The sequence below is a fragment of the Eschrichtius robustus genome, chromosome 2 (genome assembly GCF_028021215.1).
Source record: "Eschrichtius robustus isolate mEscRob2 chromosome 2, mEscRob2.pri, whole genome shotgun sequence".
In the NCBI taxonomy this organism is placed as follows: domain Eukaryota; kingdom Metazoa; phylum Chordata; class Mammalia; order Artiodactyla; family Eschrichtiidae; genus Eschrichtius; species Eschrichtius robustus.
In genome coordinates, this window is record NC_090825.1 from 42999061 (window position 1) to 43019954 (window position 20894).

Consider the following 20894-nt stretch of genomic DNA (forward strand, 5'->3'; position numbering starts at 1 on the left):
TGGGGCTGGGTTCCCTCCCTGTTGGCTGTTTGGCCCGAGGCAACCCAACACTGGAGCCTAGCTGGTCTCTTTGGTGGGGCTAATGGCAGACTCTGGGAGGGCTCACGCCAAGGAGTACTTCCCAGAACTTCTGCTGCCAGGGTCCTTGTCCCCATGGTGAGCCACAGGCACCCCCCACCTCTGCAGGAGACCCTCCAACAATAGCAGGTAGGTCTGGTTCAGTCTCCTATGAGGTCACTGCTCCTTCCCCTGGGTCCTCATGCGCACACTACTTTGTGTGTGCCCTCCAAGAGTGGAGTCTCTATTTCCCCCAGTCCTGTCGAAGTCCTGCAATCAAATCCCACTAGTCTTCAAAGTCTGATTCTCTAGGAATTCCTCCTCCCGTTGCCGGACCCCCAGGTTGGGAAGCTTGACGTGGGGCTCAGAACCTTCACTCCAGTGGGTGGACTTCTGTGGTATAAGTGTTCTCCAGTCTGTGAGTCACCCACCCAGCAGTTATGGGATTTGATTTTACTGTGATTGCGCCCCTCCTACCGTCTCATTGTGGCTTCTCCTTTATCTTTGGATGTGGGGTATCTTTTTTGGGAGTTCCAGTGTCTTCCTGTCGATGATTGTCCAGCAGCTAGTTGTGATTCTGGTGTTCTTGCAAGAGGGAGTGAGAGCACGTCCTTCTACTCCGCCATCTTGGTTCCTCTCTGTATAATCTCTTTATCAGTTACCTATGTCATTCCCAGCTATAATGTATGTGAATGTTATATCTTAGAGGACAGGAGATGTCACATTCCAATCCAGATTTGAGTGATAAATTATATTATGATGGGGTCTATTGTAGTTTTATTTTACCTTTAGTCATCAGATCCAAGGGCAGTTTTATTTTATTTTATTTTTATTTTTGCACTAAATAATTGTGATTTTATTTTTTCACAAAGTACAAAGCTTTGCACCACATTATAGTAGTGTTCCAACACAAGAAAATCCCAACGTTTTCATTGTGTGGTGGGGGAGTGATTTATATATAGGATACTGATTTTATAGATTGCCAGTTACTTTTGACCTTTGGTTGATTCCAGTCCTTCAGCCACGAAATGAAGACATTGTTGCAATGTTGCCATACTGCCACTCCTCCCCTCACTCCTGCTGCCTCCCTCAAGCAAATCCTTTTCAACTGCATTTTCTAAACAGGCAGCCTAGCTAATTTCACCATCTCCTGCTGCAGCTCCCTCTGGTCTGTGTTGAGCACCTCACTCTTGTCCCTTACAGCTCCACATGGCCTGGATCTGTGGCGGGTCCTGGGACTAGCTGAGGTGGATGGAAGAAGGCCAGTGCAGTTGCTGTGGAAGGTGACCTCCCTCTGGGTTATTTATTTACAATTTCTGTTAAAAAGCCTTGGTCTCTTACACCTCTAAGAACTGTGATTATTGGTGTTTTACCTCCTTAATTTCCTTCCCTAGAGGCTTTGATGCCCCAAATCTCACAATGGTTTCCAAAAAGCCCTATAAATCATTTTGTAGATGGCCTAAATGTGCATTACAGACCCTGGCCCCTCTTCTTTGGTCTGAAATGTTAACATTTGGGACAGGTAAAAAGTGTAAGTGCAGGAGGCACCTTGACCTTCTGGAGAAGACCGTCACTAGCTGGCCTCCACTAGAAGGCAATGTAAAATTATATAGCCCCACTGCCACAGTGGAGAAGAGCACTGGCTTGCGGTGAGCTTACTAGTGTGTCCTGAAGTTACTGCCAACATATACTGCACAAGTGACTTCCTGAGTACTGGGATAGTGGGGTGCAAGGATAGAAAAAGGGTCCTTTGTAGGATGGAGGCCGGGGAGTGAGGAACAAAGGAGGAGCCAGGTGGGTAATGCAGAGGAGATGAGCGAGGAGGAAGAGATGAGAGGAGATCGTAAGAAAAAGAACAGAAAAGGAGGGGAAGAAGCAGTAAAGGAAAAGGGCAAACAGAGGGAAAAAACAGCCAGGAAATAGGAGAGAGGAGGTGGGGAGCTGGGGGAAAGAAGAGAGGGAGGAGAGCAGTGAGATGCCAAAACTCTTTGGTGTGTCTCCAGAATTCTCAGGTAATACTCATCTATTTTTGGCTGCGTTGGGTCTTCATTGCTGTGCACAGGCTTTCTCTAGTTGTGGTGAGTGGGGGTACTTTTTGTTGCGATGCGTGGGCTTCTCATTGCTGTGGCTTCTCTTGTTGTGGAGCACGGGCTCTAGGCGCGTGGACTTCAGTAGTTGTGGCTCACAGGCTCTAGAAAGCAGGCTCAGTAGTTGTGGCCACAGACTTAGTTGCTCCGTGGCATGTGGGATCTTCCTGGACCAAGGATCGAACCCGTGTCCCCTGCATTGGCAGGTGGATTCTTAACCACTGCGTCACCAGAGAAACCCTGTCAACATATTTTTGAGGTAGGAAAGTAAACAATGGCACATACCGCGTGAGGCCAGACCAACCTGGGTCAAGTAGTCCAACCTGTGAAGTAGGTGAGATGGACTTCAATGCCCTCCTCCCCCTCGCCTGGGGGCTGGCCTTCCTTTTGCTTCAGTAGGAGAGTTTTCTAAGAATTAGAGCTGCTTAAAAAAGAATGGACTAAAATTAGATAGTGGTGATGATTACACAACTCTGAATATACTAAAAGCCAATGAGTTGTACACTTCAAAAAAGTGAATTTTCTGGTGTGTGAATTATATCTCAATAAAGTTGTTATTGGCACAGGGTATGTTATGCATCCCGGAAGGGTAATTACCTGATTGTAGTTTAGCACCTTATAGTTAATATTACCTCCCACCCTGATTCCCACCATTTATGACTGTCTCAGTGCCTTTCTTTCTTCGCTTTTGGTGATAAATTTTGTTTCCTCTGTGTTCAGAAGGCAAGAGGAGCCCCGGTCCTGGAGAAAACTCTTGGCTACAACATATGGTACTTTCCAGAAAACAACACTAACCTCACAGAGACAATGAACACCACTAACCAGCAGCTTAAATTGTATCAGGGAGGCAAGACCTACCAGGTATATGTGATTTCTTACAATTCTCTTGGGGAGTCTCCGGTGGCCACGCAGAGGATTCCAGCTATTGATGAAAAGCGTAAGTATAACATAAACTTCTTACTTAGATGCCTGACCCCATCCAAATGTCCAAGGAGTAGTCCCTATCCTCTCAGAGGCTGCTGTTTCTCTAGAGTCAAAATGATTCTGAAGTGAGGACTTTTTAGGTTATGGGGGAGTGATCATAATCTTTGAGTAATTCATGAACCTCTTGAAATAAAGTTCCTTTGGAACAAAGCCTGTGTTGAAAATCAGAGACTTCATAAGTCATATGATACAAAGTCATGAGCCTAGAAGTTCTACATGCAGCTTGTATTTATTTTGTTCTGAGTCAACATAAGCTGGGTTAAGCCATAAAAATCTGTCAAATCTGCCACATTTATCCTCAGTGGCTGAAACCTCTTTTGAAATCTTCCCCTCACAGGACTGACTGTATCCAGGCTTGGTTTGCTCACTCTCCTGTTTTCTTCCTTTTCTCCCTTCCATTTGACTATCAAGTTAGGGAAATTTCTAATGTTTATACTTGCCAATAAATTGCTTGTTACACCTTTAATTAAGTAATTTAGAAAATGTTACTGCTCCCAGGTAAACTCATATTTTGTATTCTGTTTTGGAATAAAATAGCTTCTTTGAGTCTCAGTCAAGGAATTGCAAGCAATGGATTCCCTCTTCCCTGCTTTATTTTTCTCTATAGATCTTACTATTCCTCATTCTATAGATTTTCTCATTTATTTTGATTATTACCTATCTCTCCATCAATAGGATGCAAGTTCCATGAGGGCAGAGATTTTTCTTTTTGGTCTGTTTTTCTCTTCTCCTCATTTTCTTTCTCCTCCTGATCCTCTCCTCCTCCTCCTCTTCCATTTCCAAAATCTAGAATAAACATAGAGCAGTTGGCATAGAAAAGGCGCTCAGTATTTGTTGAAACACACCATAGCTAGGGAATGCGCTCTCCAATTCTCCATCTCTCTCTGTTTGCTTAGATCTAGAATTATATCAGGCATTTACACTACCAACGCTAGACTTGTCTGCCTGTGCTTTCTTCTTTCTCTTCTTTTTTTTTTTTTATCATAGTATTTTAATTTTTATTTATTTTTTAATTTTTACATTTATTTATCTATTTGTTTTTGGCTGCGTTGGGTCTTAGTTGAGGCACGTGGGATCTTTCGTTGCAGCACGTGGGCTCTTCGTTGCGGTGCACGGGCTTCTCTCTAGTTGTAGCGAGCGAGCAGGCTCCAAAGTGCGCAGGCTCAGTAGTTGCAGTGTGCTGGCTTAGTTGCCCTGTGGCATGTGGGATCTTAGTTCCCCGACCAGGGATCGAATCCGCACCCCCTGCATTGGAAGGCAGATTCTTAACCACTTGGACCACCAGGGAAGCCCTTCTTCTTTCTCTTCTTAAATTTAACCCATGTGTTCTTTTGCCTCATTTTAGAACTCCTAGATATTCGTTTTTGTGTGTGTGTGTTTTGAGCTACATTTGATATTATTTTAGTCAGTATTTGATATTGTTTTAGTCAGTGTTTGCCACAGCCCTTAGCTCCTGGCATCCTAGTTCCTGCCTATCCAGTACCCGTGGTGATGAAGTTTCCAACAAATGTGTGTGTCACTGAACACACATTCTGTGTTAACAGAGGCGCTGATGAATAGTAATCGCAGTTTCCTGGTGTGGCCCTGTAGTGGGAGGCAGGAAAGGGTAGGGAATAAAAACATGGACTTTGGAGTCAAGCAGCTCTGGATTCAAATCTTTGTTCTTTCACTAGATACCACAAACCTTGGGCAAATTATCTAACCTCTCTAAACCTTAGCTACTTATTAAATGGGCTTTTAGCTATACCTCCCTCATAAGGCTATTGTGAATATTAAATGAGACTGTGTATAGAATACTTTATCTAGTGCTAATTATTATTATTGTGATTCTTAACAAAATTTCTAACTAATTGAATTTCTATTAGACATGGATTATCAACTTTAAAAAATCATAAAATATACTTTAAGATTATGCTAAATTCACACAGGGTTTTTTATTTTTCCCAATTCTGAAGATATTTGCTTTATGTCACAAGTGTAGGCACAATCATCAGTTATAATGGTTCCAGACCAAGTGTAGGCAAACTATAGCTCGTGGGTCAAACCTGGCCTGACACCTGTTTTTGTAAGTAAAGCTTTATTGGAACACAACCACACCTGTTTGTTTTTACATTGTCTGTGTCTCCCTTTGTGCAACAATGGCAGATCTGAGTAGTTGCGACAGAGGCCTGCAAAACCTAAAATGTTTATATTTGGCCCTTTATAGACCTCTTTACAGGTCCTGGTCCTAGACATATATAAGAAAGTAATGCTCTACAGAATTTTGTTTAATAAAGTAGAGTCAACTGGAGAATAGTTATAATAATAATTGTAAGTTTAACAATCATTAAGTAAGTGTAATTATCTAATATTGTCCATTAGGATATATCAGACATTGTGCTAAGATGATATAGGTTAATCTAATTTTATCCTTGAAATGACCCATGGGGTAGGTGCTATTAGATTCACTTTATAGCTGATGAAGCTGAGATTCAGGAAAGCTTAGTAATTTGGTCAGAGTCTCTCAAGTGGAATTCAAACCCAGGTCTGCATGATTCCAAACTTGTACAATGTACTTTATCCAGAGCCTTGGACTTGGTATTAATAAAGTGACTTAGAAATCTGGACACAGCTGCTGTGTGACACTGAACTGGTTATTTTCCTCTGTGGGCCTCTATTCTCCCATCTTTCAAATAAGGGATTGGAATAGATATACCTTCAATTTCCTTCTGGCCTGAACGTCCCCTGAGTTCTAGGAGACCTTAGCCAGCGGGTAGCTATGGAGTAGTCTGAGGCAGGACCTAGCAAAACATGGCCAGTTGTGTGATGAGGGGCTGAGGAGGAGGTTGGGACTTGAGTTGAGGTAGAGTTCAGGTCGGGCCAGGATGGCTGGCAAAGGTGAGGCACTACCAGCCTCTGAGAACGGTATTTGATAGGCCCAGGGTGACTGCCTTCATGCAAATCACAAAAAATTAATAGTGTTTACGGCCAAAGTCCCTTTCCTCTTTTCCCTGGAGGGATCTGTATTCCTACCACACCAGGGGGTATATTGTATTGGGAGAAATTGCTCAAAAAGTTCTTGTTGAGCGACGGAGGCAGTTAGTTGACATTCAGTAGAATGATGATTTGGAAACTTTTCTTTCAGCACCCTTAATGCTGCCCAGCCCCTTTCGTCTTACAAGGCTGACTCATGACTTGATTCTACACCCACCGTGGTCCAGAGCCTGGGCTTGTTTCCTCTTTCAACCTGACTTCTCCTCCTCAGAGCCCCCAGTGTTGGTAAAGAGAAGGAGTGTGGGGTTAGCAGCCAACACTCACTCCTGTCTTCAAGTCAGGATTTGGGTGCAGGTGGTTTACTAAGAAAACGCCTCTAGAGAGACCAGAAAAGGAAGTGGAGGAAGCAAGGCCAAGGAAGGGGAGGAAGAGGAGGCCGAGCCAAAGGTGCTGACTGATTTTCCTAGATCTTCCCAACGAAGCATCATAGACTGGGTGACTTCAAACAACAGAAACTCATTGCCTCATCGTTCTGCAGGCTAGAAGTCTGAAAACAAGGTGTTGGCAGGGCCATGCTCCCTCAAAAGCTTCTCAGGGAGAATCCTTCCTTACTTATTCCAGCTTCTAGAAGCCTCAGGCTTTCCTTGGCTTAGAGTAGCATAATTCCAGTCTCTGACTCATTCTTAACATGGCCAGCTTGTCTCAGGCTTGCTTTCCTTTTGACTTGCAGAGACACCAGAGCTACCCTGTAAGTCGTCTTAGTCATCAACCTTCTAGTAAGATTCTTTGCTGGAAATAGGTAAAATTGGGGAAGATAACAAAACATGAAGAAGGCACTTCATCAAATATTGAGGGTAAGGAAAAGGGACACAATAAAAGCAGTAAAAACAGTATCATAGGGGAAGGCTGCAGTGGGGATCCTGAACTTTGACCTTCTTTACACTTTGGGCAATGAATGGATGTTAATGTGGTTGGTGCATTTGGAGGATGAGTTGGGTGTTGTGAAGCAGTCCTCTTTTCTCCTTTCAGCATTTCAGTGCATCGAGGCCATGCAGACCTGCTTCACTCAGGACCAGCTGGTGGTGGAGTGGCAAAGCTCTGCTCTGGAGGTGGATACATGGATGATTGAGTGGGTCCCAGATTTGGACTCAGAGTCCTCGACCATTTCCTGGGAATCTTTGTCTCAGACCAGGAACTGGACGATCCAGTAGGGTAGCCGACAAAAGGTGCAGAGCCCACAAATTCCCTCTGTGTAGGATTCAGTTTCATTTTCATCAGTTTTTAAATCCTTAACTTTGGCTTCAAAGCTGTAAATGTGAGTAATAGAATTTGACAAGCTAGGGCAAGCTTAAGGAAGTGTACTTCTTGGCATTTCCCAGCAATACTAGAATAGGAAGCCATGGGTATCAGACCAGGCAGCTGGCGTGTTTCCAGGTGGAAAAAACCATCTTGACACCCACCATCAGAGAGCTCTTCCCAGATATCTTGATCATGTGGATAACACCAGAGTTTGTATCCCATCTGTCCTACCCAGGGCACCTCCTTCAGTTCTGGTTGCCTGGTTAAGATCTAGGCCCCTTCCCCAGGTGACTGATACAGGGAATAACCTTCTTTTCAAGAAAGCCCCTGCTCCATGTAAGACACATAAGTGAGGCTTTACTCTCCCAATCCTATCAGTCCAACCATTTCTTAATACTTAATAGCATCCATATGAAGAGTTATGCTTATGTAGGGATGCAGACAGACAGAAGAGCTACAATTTATGGTACCTGAGTTCTCTAGGGTGATATGCTATTGAAAGAAGGATTAAGTTTATTCTGTAGTGCCCCCAAATCATGTAACAGAATCAGTGATGGAGGAGAGACTGGAGCTCTTACTTCTCCCTTCCTGGGTGGCTCTATCATTTTGTCAGAGTGGTGCAGGTTTAGTTCTAAGAATTAATTTTAAAATGTTAGAACTGGAATAGACATTAGAGACCATCCAACCTAACTTCCTTATTTTCCATATGTGGAAACTATAGAAAAATAAAATATCTTCTGTAAGTCATAGGCCATAAGTCTTAGTCTAGCTTTCCTTCTATGCCATGCTCTGTGCCTAATGCTTGTTTCTCTCTCCCCCCACTCTCTCTCCCCCCCTCCTTTCCTCTCCATCTCCCTCCCTCCCCCACCTTCCCTCTCTCTCTCTCCCCCCTCCCCTTTTTCCACAGATGAACTAAAACCTTTCTGGTGCTATAACATCTCTGTGTATCCAATGTTGCAAGACCGAGTGGGTGAGCCATATTCTCTCCAGGCTTATGTCAAAGAAGGTGGTATGTACGGACAAGTTTCTGTTGAGGAAAGGAAACACTGGGGCCTGTCCAACATTTACACAAGGCTGTGAAGGCCTGTAGCTTGTTCACAGCTGCTTTAGTGCCCATCCGTGCTGCACCTTAGCTCGTAGTAACCTATGTATGTTTGACCTAGTTGTGGTCACGGTGTGGATTCACTGAATTTTTTTTTGGCTGCGCTGTGCGGCATGTGGGATCTTAGTTCCCCGACCAGGGATCGAACCTGCGCCCCCTGCATTGGAAGCGTGGAGTCTCAACTACTGCACCACCAAGGAAGTCCCTGGATTCACTGAATTTTAAAGCTGGAGTAGACATTAGAGATCATCAAGTCCAAGCCCGTCATCTAACACATGGAAAATTGAGGCTCAGAGAGGTGAAATAACTTGCCCAAAGTCACAAAGAAACTTAGCGCAAATAGCGCTGTAAGCAGAAACAACATTTAGCTAAGACCAAGTTAGGGACCCTAAGAGTTATTCATAACTTGGAGATGCTAAAAAATTATTTTTAATTGTGTAGTGATAAGCCAGGGTTTTATTGGCAAACCACTCAGACTTTATCTTTTTGAAAGTTAACATCTTCCAGATTCAACCTTAGGAAATATATCCTGTCACTCAGAGGTAGCCCATGGAGGCATACTCTTCAATTGTTTGATAATAGCTATTACAGGTATGAATGAAAGATCTGGTTTCCAAGTCAGAGTGAGAGGTCTTGTTCTCTGGTCTTTGACACTGCTTTCCTTCCTGTTCAAGATGGATGATTCTAGACAACAATTTTCTCAAACAAACTGATTCATCAGTTCCCTACTCTTCCCCCACCTCCCACCCCCAGCACTGATTACAGTCTGAGGACTGGCCAGAGATTTTGTGGGGCGAGGATCTGCTGGTGTGTGATTCGGTGTTTATTATTTATCTCCCTGTCCTATAAAGTTCCATCAGCAGGTCCCATGACAAAGGCGGAGAACATTGGTGTGGAGACAGTCACAATTACATGGAAGGAGATTCCCAAGAGTCAGAGAAATGGTTTCATCAACAACTGTACCATATTTTACCAAGCTGAAGATGGAAAGGAATTCTGTAAGTGAGCTTATAGACAAGTTGAAAGAACCCCAAGCCCCAGATAGATGCTATGGATAGACCTGCTATAGGGGTGACTCCCATGGCTGGTGCCCTGCCACCATGCAGGAATCACTCAGCTTCTTTGAGCTTCTCTGAAAATGGGGCCAAGGGCACCCACCTCTTGAGTTTTTTAGAGTCAGGTGAGAGTGAAATGACTGTACCTGAGAGTCCTGTAGGAACCAGAGGACTTGATATAATTTGTGCCTGTCAGGCCATGAACAGGTGGGCCTTCTGGGAGCTTCCTGACCTTTATTCCGGAGTGGGGCATACCTGGATTAAAGGCTGGAGGGGGACAGACCCTGTTTGGTGGCACTTACTTCAGTGCAGGACCCTTTACCATGACTCCTACTGTCCACTGCCTTTTTCTTGCGTCTACAATATTGCCTAACATCCTAAATTCTGGGCTAGTCTTGGATTCCCATTTAGGCTAATTTTTTGTTGTTGTTGTTACAGTAAAATACATATAACACAAAACTTACCACTTTAAACATTTGAAAGTGTACAATTTAGTGGCATTAAGTACATCCATAATGTTGTGCAACCATTACCACTACCTATTTCCACCCCAAATAGAAATCCTGTACCCATTCAGTCACTACCTTACCCTTGTCCCACAGTCCCTGGCAACCACAAAATTGCTTTCTGTTTCTATGGATTTACCTATTCTGGATATTTCATATAAACAGAATCATACAGTATGTGGCCTTTTTTTGCCTGGCTTCTTTCACTTAGCATAATGTGTTCAAAGTTCATCCATGTTATAGCATGTATTAGCACCTCATTCCTTTTTATGGCTAAATAATTTTCTATTATATGGATAAACATTTTGTTTATCCATTCATCAGTTGATGGGACATTTGGGTTGTTTTCATCTTTTAGCCAGTGTGATTAATGCTGCTATGAACATTGGTGTACAACTATCTGTTTGAATCTCTGCTTTTTATTCTTTGGAGTGTATTACTAGGAGTAGAATTGCTGGGTCATATTGGTAATTCTAGTTTAACTTATTTAGGAACCACCAAACTCTTTTCCATAGCAGCTACACTAATTTGCATTTCTACCAGCAATATATGAGAATTCTAATTTCTCCACATCCTTACCAACACTTGATATTTTCCACTTAAAAAAAACGTGTGGCTATCCTAGTGGGTGTAAAGTGCTATTTCAATGCGTTTTTTTTTTTTTTTTAACTTCAATGTGGTTTTGATTTGTACTTCCTTAATAACTAATGATATAGACCATCTTTGTACTTGCTCTTTGGCCATTTGTGTATCTTCTTTGGAGAAAGTCTTTTCAGACTCTTTGCCATTTTAAAATTGGGTTGTTTGTCTTCCGGTTGTTGAGTTGTTAAGAGTTTTGTTTTTGTTTTTTTTAACATATTCTAGATACAAATTCCTTATTAAATATATGATTTGCAAATATTTTCCCATTCTGTAAGTTGTTTTTTCACTCTCTTGATAGTGTCTTTTGATGCACAACAACTTTTAATTTTGATGAAGTTCAGTTTAATCTTTTTGCTGCTTGTGTGTTTGGTGTCATATTTAAGAAATCATTTCCAAATTCAAGGACATATAGATTTATCCTCTGTTTTCTAAGCATCATATAGATTTAACTCTTATATTTAGGTCTTTGATCCATCTTGATAGGCTAATTTTAATCAGAACATGAATAGAGAGATTGGGGTATGAGGTGGCCAAGCTTGGAAGCCCAGGTTCTAATGCTTTTATTTCAGTGCCACTAAAGCACAGTTTTCACTTGGGTTTGGCTGTGGTGTTTGACTTTTATATTTTTCCTTTAGCCAAGACAGTCAACTCCAGCATCCTGCAGTATAGCCTGGAGTCCCTGACACGAAAGACCTCTTACACTGTTCAGGTCATGGCCAGCACCAGTGCTGGGGGAACTAGTGGCACCAGGATAAACTTCAAGACATTGTCAATTAGTGAGTACTCCTTCAGTCCCCGGGAATGTCTCCTTGGCATTTCCTTTAGGCTAGTCATAGATGATGTTTCCCAAAGGCAGGGGGAAGGCAAATGAAAGGGAGAAGTGAGAAGAACCATCTGCTGTCTGACTCACTGGCCTTCCTGGAAAGCATATGGGTGAGGAGGGAGGAGGGAGAGCAGGAAAATTGAGAGCTGAATTTGGAAAGATGGGTCATTTTGCTTCTTCCTGGGTAGCCCCGAATCTTCTTAGGGAGGAGGGATCAAGTTAATGCCAACTTCACTGTCACTCCAAACCAGCTCCCACCTCAAGGCTATCCCCAAGTTCATAGTCACCAGTCCCTGTGTGTCAAACAAGGGAAAACCATGGTTGATCAAGCACCATTGGCCCACTTAACCTCATTGTTTGTGGAGTTTTTTGAGTAGAAAAGTGTATAATATGTTCTACTAATCAGCTTTTATATTAAAAAATGGGAGCAAGAAAAATTTAATAAATACAACAATAATGTAAAATATAATGTGATTCATACGATGGTTATGGGGAATATTCAAGAGGGAAAGAAGACAGGCTGAAGAGAGAGATGAAGAAGAAAGAAGGAAGGAGAATGGGAGAAACAGAGAAACAGGAGAATGGGAGAAACAGAAATCTGTCTTTGAATGACAGCGGTTTGATTTTAAGGATATACTAACACTTTTTTAAAAAATGAACCTTAAAAGTGAAGGAACATTGCAAAATTTTCAATAAAAGCTATAAATAGACTAAGTATTCTTGAAATTCTCCTGTTCATCATCACACATCCAAAAGAATACAAATAGCTTATGGTTCTGGAAAATGTGAGTAAAGCATGTGTTTTTACACAGAAAACATGTTCTGTTTTTATTGACTAACATTGTCTTTTGGGAGTTCTTTTTGATATTGCTCTTTAAAATCTTTTAAAATCATGTTATATTTTCACAACGCTAGGCACAAATTGCATTATCTGATGGAATTTTCTCTACAGGTCAGGTTGAAGGCAAGAGCCTGTCTTGGAGACTAGAAGTTTCTTACTCTTGGTTCTTTTGTTTGTTTGTTTGTCATTTTTTTAATTGGAGTATAATTGCTTTACAATGTTGTGTTAGTTTCTGCTGTACAGTGAAGTGAACCAGCTATATATATACCTATTTCCCCTCCCTCTTGGACTTCCCTCCCACCCCTCCCCCCCATCCCACCCATCTAGGTCGTCACAGAGCACTGAGCTGAGCTTCCTGTGCATGTTCCTGCTAGCTATCTGTTTTACACATGGTAGTGTATATATGTCAGTCCTAATCTCCCAATTTGTCCCACCCTCCCCTTCCCGCCCTGTGTCCACATGTCCGTTCTCTACATCTACATCTCTATTCCTGCCCTGCAAATAGGTTCATCTGTACCATTTTTCTAGATTCCACATCTATGCATTAATATACGGTAGTTGTTTTTCTCTTTCTGGCTTACTTCACTCTGTATGACAGACTCTAGGTCCATCCACATCACTACAAATGACCCAATAAAACCTTCCTATAGGAGTTCACTGTGTTCTGTGGTTTAAGTGGGTGTGCTTAATTGTTCTGGAATTTCTGATCAATTGAAATTAAAAAATCTTGTTGCAATAATAGTGGTTTTGCCACTCCCGGTTGTTTGAGATGCATCTGTCCCGTGTTTGGTTGGGGTCTTATTCAGTGTGTGTTGCCACCAGCTGCTCACAGGTAAAGCAGAAATTCTCTTTTACCAGCAAGTTTCTGCTTTTTATTTTTAGAATAAATCATCAGGGAAATGAAGAGAGGATGCTTTTGCTTTGGGTTGCGGTCAAGAACTGATTAAGTAATTTAGTGTCCCCGGCACACACTAAAAATCAGACACTTCAGTTGTGATCTCAGTGGCATATTTGTTTGCTTATGTTTTATTACATTTATTATTGCAGATGTTCAGTAGTTCATTACTTTCTCTTATTGTTTTTTCTGAAAATTTAATTTGCCGTTGTAACTACAGTGTTTGAGAACTCAGCATCCTTGTTTTCTACAAATACTGATTAAAACAAAATGCTGTAAAATGTAAAACATTGTAATTACCTTCCCATGTCTTTGTTGTATTTGTGCTGAAATGTTTTCACATTCCTTTGTCTGGAAGAAATTCTTTGCTTTCATTTTGACTATGTTGCTTACCTTGAAATCAGTAGGTTTTGATATTTTCTCTTGGAAGATTTTATATCTTTTTGGGAATATGTAATATATCTAATAAAAGATAAATATTATCATGTAAAACAAATGAACAAAAAAAACCTCATACCTTTTTATGGCTGAGTAATATTTCATTGTATATATGTACCACATCTTCTTTATCCTTTCATCTGTTGTTGGACATTTAGGTTGTTTCCATGTCCTGGCTATTGTAAATAGTGCTGCAATGAACATTGGGGTACATGTGTCCTTTTGCATTATGGTTTTCTCAGGGTATATGCCCAGTAGTGGGATTGCTGGGTCATTTGGTAGTTCTATTTTTAGTTTTTTAAGGAACCTCCATACTGTTTTCCACAGTGGCTGTATCAATTTATGTTCCCACCAACAGTGTAAGAGGGTTCCCTTTTCTCCACGCCCTCTCCAGCATTTACTGTTTGTAGATTTTTTGATGATGGCCATTCTGACCAGTGTGAGGTGATACCTCATTGCAGTTTTGATTTGCATTTCTCTAATAATTAGTGATGTTGAGCATCTTTTCACGTGCCTCTTGGCCATCTGTATGTCTTCTCTGGTGAAATGTCTATTTAGATCTTCTGCCCATTTTTTAATTGGGTTGTTTGTTTTTTTGATATTGAGCTCCATGAGCTGTTTGTATATTTTGGAGATGAATCCTTTGTCTGTTGCTTCGTTTGCACATATTTTCTCCCATTCTGAAGATTCTGTCTTTTCATCTTATTTATGGTTTCCTTTGCTGTGCAAAAGCTTTTAAGTTTAATTAGGTCCCATTTGTTTATTTTTGTTTTTATTTTCATTACTCTAGGAGGTGGGTCAAAAAAAATCTTGCTGTGGTTTATGTCAAAGAGTGGTCTGCCTATGTTTTTGTCTAAGAGTTTTATAGTATCCAGTCTTACATTTAGGTCTCGAATCCATTTTGAGTTTATTTTTGTGTATGGTGTTAGGGAATGTTCTAATTTCATTCTTTTACATGTAGCTGTCCAGTTTTCCCAGCACCACTTATTGAAGAGGCTGCCTTTTCTCCATTGTATGTTCTTGCCTCCTGTGTCATAAATTAGGTGACCATATGTGTGTGGGTTTATCTCTGGGATTTCTATCCTGTACCATTGATCTATATTTCTGTTTTTGTGCCAGTACCATACTGCCTTGATTACTGTAGCCTTGTAGTGTAGATTAGTCAGGGAGCCTGATTCCTCCAGCTCCATTTCTTTCTCAAGATTGCTTTGGCTATTCGGGATCTTTTGTGTTTCCATACAAATTGTAAAATTTTTTGTTCTAATTCTGTGAAGAATGCCATTGGTAATTTAATAGGGATTGCATTGAATCTGTAGATTGCTTTGGGTAGTATAGTCATTTTCACAATATTGATTCTTCCAATCCAAGAACATGGTATATTTCTCCATCTGTTTATGTCATCTTTGATTTCTTTCATCAGTGCTTTATAGTTTTCTGAGTCCAGATCTTTTGCCTCCTTAGGTAGGTTTATTCCTAGGTATTTTATTCTTTTTGTTGCGATGGTGAATGGGATTGTTTCCTTAAGTTCTCTTTCTGATTTTTCATTGTTAGTGTATAGGAATGTAAGAGATTTCTGTGCATTAATTTTGTATCCTGCCACCTTACCAAATTCATTGATTAGTTCTAGTAATTTTCTGGTGGCATCTTTAGGATTTTCTATGTATAGTATCATGTCATTTGCAAACAGTGACAGTTTTACTTCTTCTTTTCCAATTTATATTCCTTTTATTTCTTTTTCTTCTCTGATTGCCATGGCTAGGACTTCAAAACTGTGTTGAATAAGGGGGCAAGTGTGGACATCCTTGTCTTGTTCCTGATCTTAGGGGAAATGCTTTCAGTTTTTCACCGTTAAGAATGATGTTTGCTGTGGGTTTGTCATATATGGCCTTTATTATGTTGAGGTAGGTTCCCTCTATGCCCATTTTCTGGAGAGTTTTTTATCAAAAATGGTGCTGAATTTTGTCAAAAGCTTTTTCTGCATCTATTGAGATGATCATATGGTTTTTATTCCTTAATCTGTTAATATGGTGTATCACACTGATTGATTTGTGTATATTGAAGAATCCTTGCATTCCTGGGATAAATCCCACTTGATCATGGTGTACGATCCTTTTAATGTGTTGTTGGATTCTGTTTGCTAGTATTTTGTTGAGGATTTTTGCACTGATGTTCATCAGTGAAATTGGTCTGTAATTTTTTGTGATATCTTTGTCTGGATTTGGTATCAGGGTAGTGGTGGCCTTGTTGAATGATTTTGGGAGTGTTCCTCCCTCTGAAGTTTTTTAGAAGAGTTTGAGAAGGATAGGTGTTAGCTCTTCTCTAAATGTTTGATAGAATTCACCTGTGAAGCCATCTGGACTTGTTGGAAGATTTTAATTACAGTTTCAATTTCAGTACTCGTGATAGGTCTGTTACTCTTGGTTCTTATAGATCTCCCTGCTTCTGTCTTTGATCCTCTACCATCTGTTTTCCACATAGCAGCCAGAGTTTAAAATCCTAGACCCCCTGCTTAAAAGCCACCAATGGCTTCTGTTGTATTTTGAATTAAATCCAAACTTCTTCCCATTGCTTTCAGGACCCTTCCTCATCTGTCCCTTCCTGATCTCACCTCCCACCACTTCCCGTTTATGTTCCCATTTATGCTTTTCCTTCTGCCTGGAATGCTTTCCCTTCTGCCTGGAATGCTTTCCCCTGCATGAACGTGGGCGGTCCCGTCTCATTATTCACATTAGCTCAGATTTCACTTCTCCAAGGAGTCTTCCTTTGCCACCCTATTTAAAGGTGCTAACCCCCTACCCACTTTACCCTACTCTCTATCACCCCATTTTATCTGAAATAATCTTGCATTATTTATTGTCCAAATTCTTGAACCAGAAGGTAAGCTCCACGAGAGTAGGGATCTTGTGTTTCTTGCTTCTTGCTATTTATTTTATTACCCAGAATAGTGTTTGGCAAATTGTAAGTGCTCAGAAAATGTGTACTAGATGAATGAAGTTGGAGGATGAACCTGGGGAACACAATTTCTGTCAGTATTATTCAGGGAGAAGAGAAATTGAATGAATTTGAATTAAATTGAAAGAAAACTAATAGGGTATATGTTGCTGAAGCTACTGGAAGAAAACATTAATCTTTGATTTTTGTCAAGAAAGTAAGGGGCTCAACCTGCTACGAACTTTTGTTCTCCTTTTCTCAAAGGTGTCTTTGAGATTTTCGTTATAACTTCTCTGGTTGGAGGGGGTTCCCTTATTCTCATCATCCTGACGGTGGCATATGATCTCAAAAAACACAAGTGAGTTTGTAGACAACAGTGTGGGCCCTCAAAATCGGGGGTGGAAAGGGGTGGAAGACACCATGGGTGGAAGAGGGCACACTGCCATTAAGGGGTGTCCATTCATTTATTGAGTTGATACATATTTATTGAATTTATTGTGTGCCTTACACTGTGGCAATCAGAATTCTAACCAAACAAAAGGACTTGTACTCCCGACAGCGCTGTGCACCGGGCCTAGGACTTTTTGAAGCCAGGGAAGTGCCAGCTGCCCCACAGGCTTTGTCTGCTGTGTTCGGCATCTGAGACTAGAGTTGGGGAGAAGATCCTCTCTCTGTGTGTCTAGAGGGGACCCCTGGCAGCAGCAAGGGGCCTCAAGGCCACCAGCCTCTCTCCCAGGCAGAGCAGGGAACAGGGTGCCCATGGAGTTAGAGCACTGGCCAGCGTATGCCCAGCACCGGCGGGTCTTTGCTTGTGGCGAAGTGTCGGAGGGCTCGCTGAGGGCCATTTGTCCTGCCTGCTCTGGCCACTGTAGGGAAGGCAGCTTGTCTTCAGGGTCTCGTGCCTTCTCTCCCCAGAGAGCCTCATTCTACCCTGAGGGTCAAGGGCTCTCTCCCCATTAGACCGCTCTCTCCAGAGTTACACAGTCGTGGGCCTTCTCTGCCAAGCAGCTGTGCTTAGTTATGGCCGAGATAATGTCAACCTCAGTTCCCAGCTTTGGGTTGTAAGCGAGTCATCAGCACACATTCTCGTACATTTTGCACGTGTAACAAGCTCCCAGGTGGTACTGATGCTGCTGGTTGGGACCACACTTTGAGAATCACTGCTCTGAAGTGTGGGTGTCTTAACAGGCTTAGAGTGTTACCTTTCCTGGGGAATAAATCTCAAGGAAATGGCTCTGTGATGGTGTGATTTCCGGCATCAGGACCAGGGGGTGGAGATGCAGGGGTGGGAGAGCGGGGAAGAGTAAGAACAGCATTGCCTGGGGAAAGGTCTCCTCCCATCACGTCCCATAGTTGACTTGCGATTTCACCCCCCAAAGTACTTTGCTTTCCCAGTTTCTGTCAGGAGGCTGTGAGCTTGCCCTTATTCAATAGGGAGCCATACAATTCCCTGCATCGAAGCCCTACTCTTTTGGCTTGGCATGCAGTAGAAGTAAAATGCTTCTTGGACTCACTTCCTATTTTAAAATCTTATCTCTTATTAGCAAATTAAAGCACCTATGTTGGCTCAGTGTCCCCAGCCCTGCTGAAAGCAGTATAGCCATGTGGCGTGGAGATCATTTCAAGGTAAACACTCCTGTTTTTGTTAAGGAGATTGTTGAGCAGGCTGGTTGTGGGAGGTGGACACGGTGATGGACTGAGGTTTGCATAGGGTTCACATAAAGAGAACTCGAGGTTAAAAAGTCCCAGGGAATGGCTGGCAGGACAGGTGGAATCAGCCTTCCTGAAATGACTTTGACCTCATTCTTTGGACAAGAGGAAAGGGCTTTACCAGACTCATAGGAGCCAGTGTTTGCTGGGCATAAAACTGCTCCTATAAAGGATGCCACGGAAGAGACACTGGCCCTACCCTTAAGGACCTGACTGTCTAATTAGAAAGCAGGAGAACCCAGCTATAAGACTGGAGACCATTTAAAAAGCAGCCAAGAGCAAGTTAATCTAGAGACCACCTGGGGACCCGAGGGGCCGCTAATGTGCATTTCTGTCCAAAGGCTGGGGCAGGCTGCATCAAATTGTTTTTCTCAGATTGGAGACGTTGGCAATGGGGTTTTCTAGGGAGTTATCCATAACAGAAACCTCCCATTTTCATACATTTTTAAATTGAAAACGGTTCTGAAATTTTAAGGTTTAATTTCTTGGTTAAGTAGAAAGAAGCCCAATCAAATATAACCTTTAAATCCTTGCTACTGAAAGACTGTTTCCAGTATTCCTTGATAACGAATTTTTAATATTAGCCCCTGTTTCAACTCAGAAGTCTTTTTTTAGCACGGACATGAAAATTATTTTTATTATTTATTTAATTAAATTTTGGTTGTTTCTATTTTCTTCTCTCCTTTATCATTCATGTGTTACCTTATTTAATCTCCTACTTACCAAAAGTTATTAAGAGAGTAAACTAATTCATAAGCAGTCTTGTCTGATGTCTAAAATGTTTTTTGAATCATCTGTAGGTCTGGCCTCTGTAGCAGTCACTTATTAATCACTCACTCTACGCCAGGCAGTGAGCTAGGCTCTGGGGATACAAAGATGTCGGACACCACCCCCACCAGGAGGCCACCTTTGATTTTCTGGTGATGTTGGGCAAGTTATTTGTCTTTATGATAATTCTAATTTTGATGCTTCCATCTTCACTGGGATTTTATGAGCATATGATTATGTGGAAAATAGCCTTGAGCTCTCTAGAAGAAGAAATTGTTTGAATACACTGCATTCTTCTCAGGAAATGGGCCACTCTTGGTAAGCTCCCATGGAAGGGCACCACTTCTGGCCTCTAAGAGGAATGAGGGGGGCTGGTCCAGAGGTGGGGCTTTGGGTGTCCCAAGCCTAATAGCTTTTGGCTACATCATATGTGGCCCCCAAATGACCATTGGGGTGTCCCTTTCTCTTTTCCAGGATAAGCTAAATCTGAAGGAGTTTGATGACTCTGTGAACACAGAAGAAGATGGGATTCTAAAACCATGTTCTGCCCCCAGTGACCTTACTGACAGGTTGGTGGTAAATTTTGAGAATTTTCTGGAAGCGGTTTCCACAGAGGAACCTGAAAAGGGTCAGGAAAATATCTTGGGAGGGGAAAAAAATGAGTACATGACCTCCCCATATAGGACTTATTGTCCCGCAGTTTCAGTCGAGATCCCACCCAGAGAATCGCAACACCTGCGTTCTGGAATGCCAGAGGGGATCTGCTCAGAAGCCAAAGAGCATCTGCTCCCTCCTACCCAAGGTTTAGGGCCAGACCATCTCTGTGGGGAAGGAGCACCAAACCCATACTTGGAAAATACAGTGACAACCAGAGAATTTCTCATGTCTGAAAAACTTCTAGACCAAACCCAAAGAGAAGTCTAAATGCCGCCATGGCTTGAATCCCCCTACGTCTCAGTGTGCATGACTTGCAGAGAGAAGACTTGGCTACAAGAGCTTCCTTGGCGTCTCCCCATCCCGCTTGTGTTACAGAAAGTCTCGCACACCCCCGAGTGACTCGTTGAGGTTAGTTGGCCCAGACGTGTAGCTTGCTTGAGAAGAAAGGATGGTGGACTTCCCTGGTGGTGCAGTGGTTAAGAATCCGCCTGTCAGTGCAGGGGACACGGGTTCGAGCCCTGGTCTGGGAAGATCCCACATGCCGTGGAGCAACTAAGCCTGTGCGCCACAACTACTGAGCCCTCATGCCACAACTACTGAAGCCCGTGTGCCTAGAGCCCGTGCTCCACAACAAGAGAGGCCACTGCAATGAGAAGCCCGTGCGCTGCAACAAAGAGTAGCCCCCGCTCGCCATAACTAGAGAAAGCCTGCGCACAGCAATGAAGACCCAACGCAGCCAAACATAAATAAATAAATTAATTAATTAAAAATAAAGATTTAAAAAGAAAGGATGGTGATCAGCCTGAGCACTTTGCAGAGGAAAAGCAATTTATTTTCTTTTGTTCAGATAACAGGCTCTCGCTAAGGCCTCTGGCAGATTGACTTGGAGGGGCAGTGGACACCAGAGGTGGACATGTCTGGCCTTCCTGAGGAATTGGGCCATGGGCACAGTCTTTGCTGGGGCCACTCCTCACAGCTCCAGGAGAGACCTTCCCTGTTGCCAAAGGACAGTTGCTTAGTTGGCACCTGGGTGGTCTGGCAGGAGGCGAGGCTCTCTCCCTCCACCTTGACCTCCCTGGCTCCAGGCTACACCTCTGAGGTAGCGCTGACACCACTTTAGAGATTA

At 42.4% G+C, this 20894-nt stretch overlaps 1 protein-coding gene across 1 annotated transcript in view; it reads left to right on the forward strand.

Annotated features, from left to right (window-relative positions):
* The window catches only part of IL31RA (interleukin 31 receptor A), a 37017-nt gene extending 16982 nt beyond the window's left edge, over positions 1-20035 (forward strand). Inside the window, 9 exon segments of the mRNA XM_068534811.1 lie at positions 1261-1340; positions 2865-3081; positions 7131-7313; positions 8308-8409; positions 9354-9500; positions 11341-11481; positions 16898-16991; positions 18178-18259; positions 19586-20035. Coding sequence (XP_068390912.1) covers positions 1261-1340; positions 2865-3081; positions 7131-7313; positions 8308-8409; positions 9354-9500; positions 11341-11481; positions 16898-16991; positions 18178-18259; positions 19586-20035 — 1496 coding nt within the window.
* Positions 20036-20894: the final 859 nt, after the last annotated feature.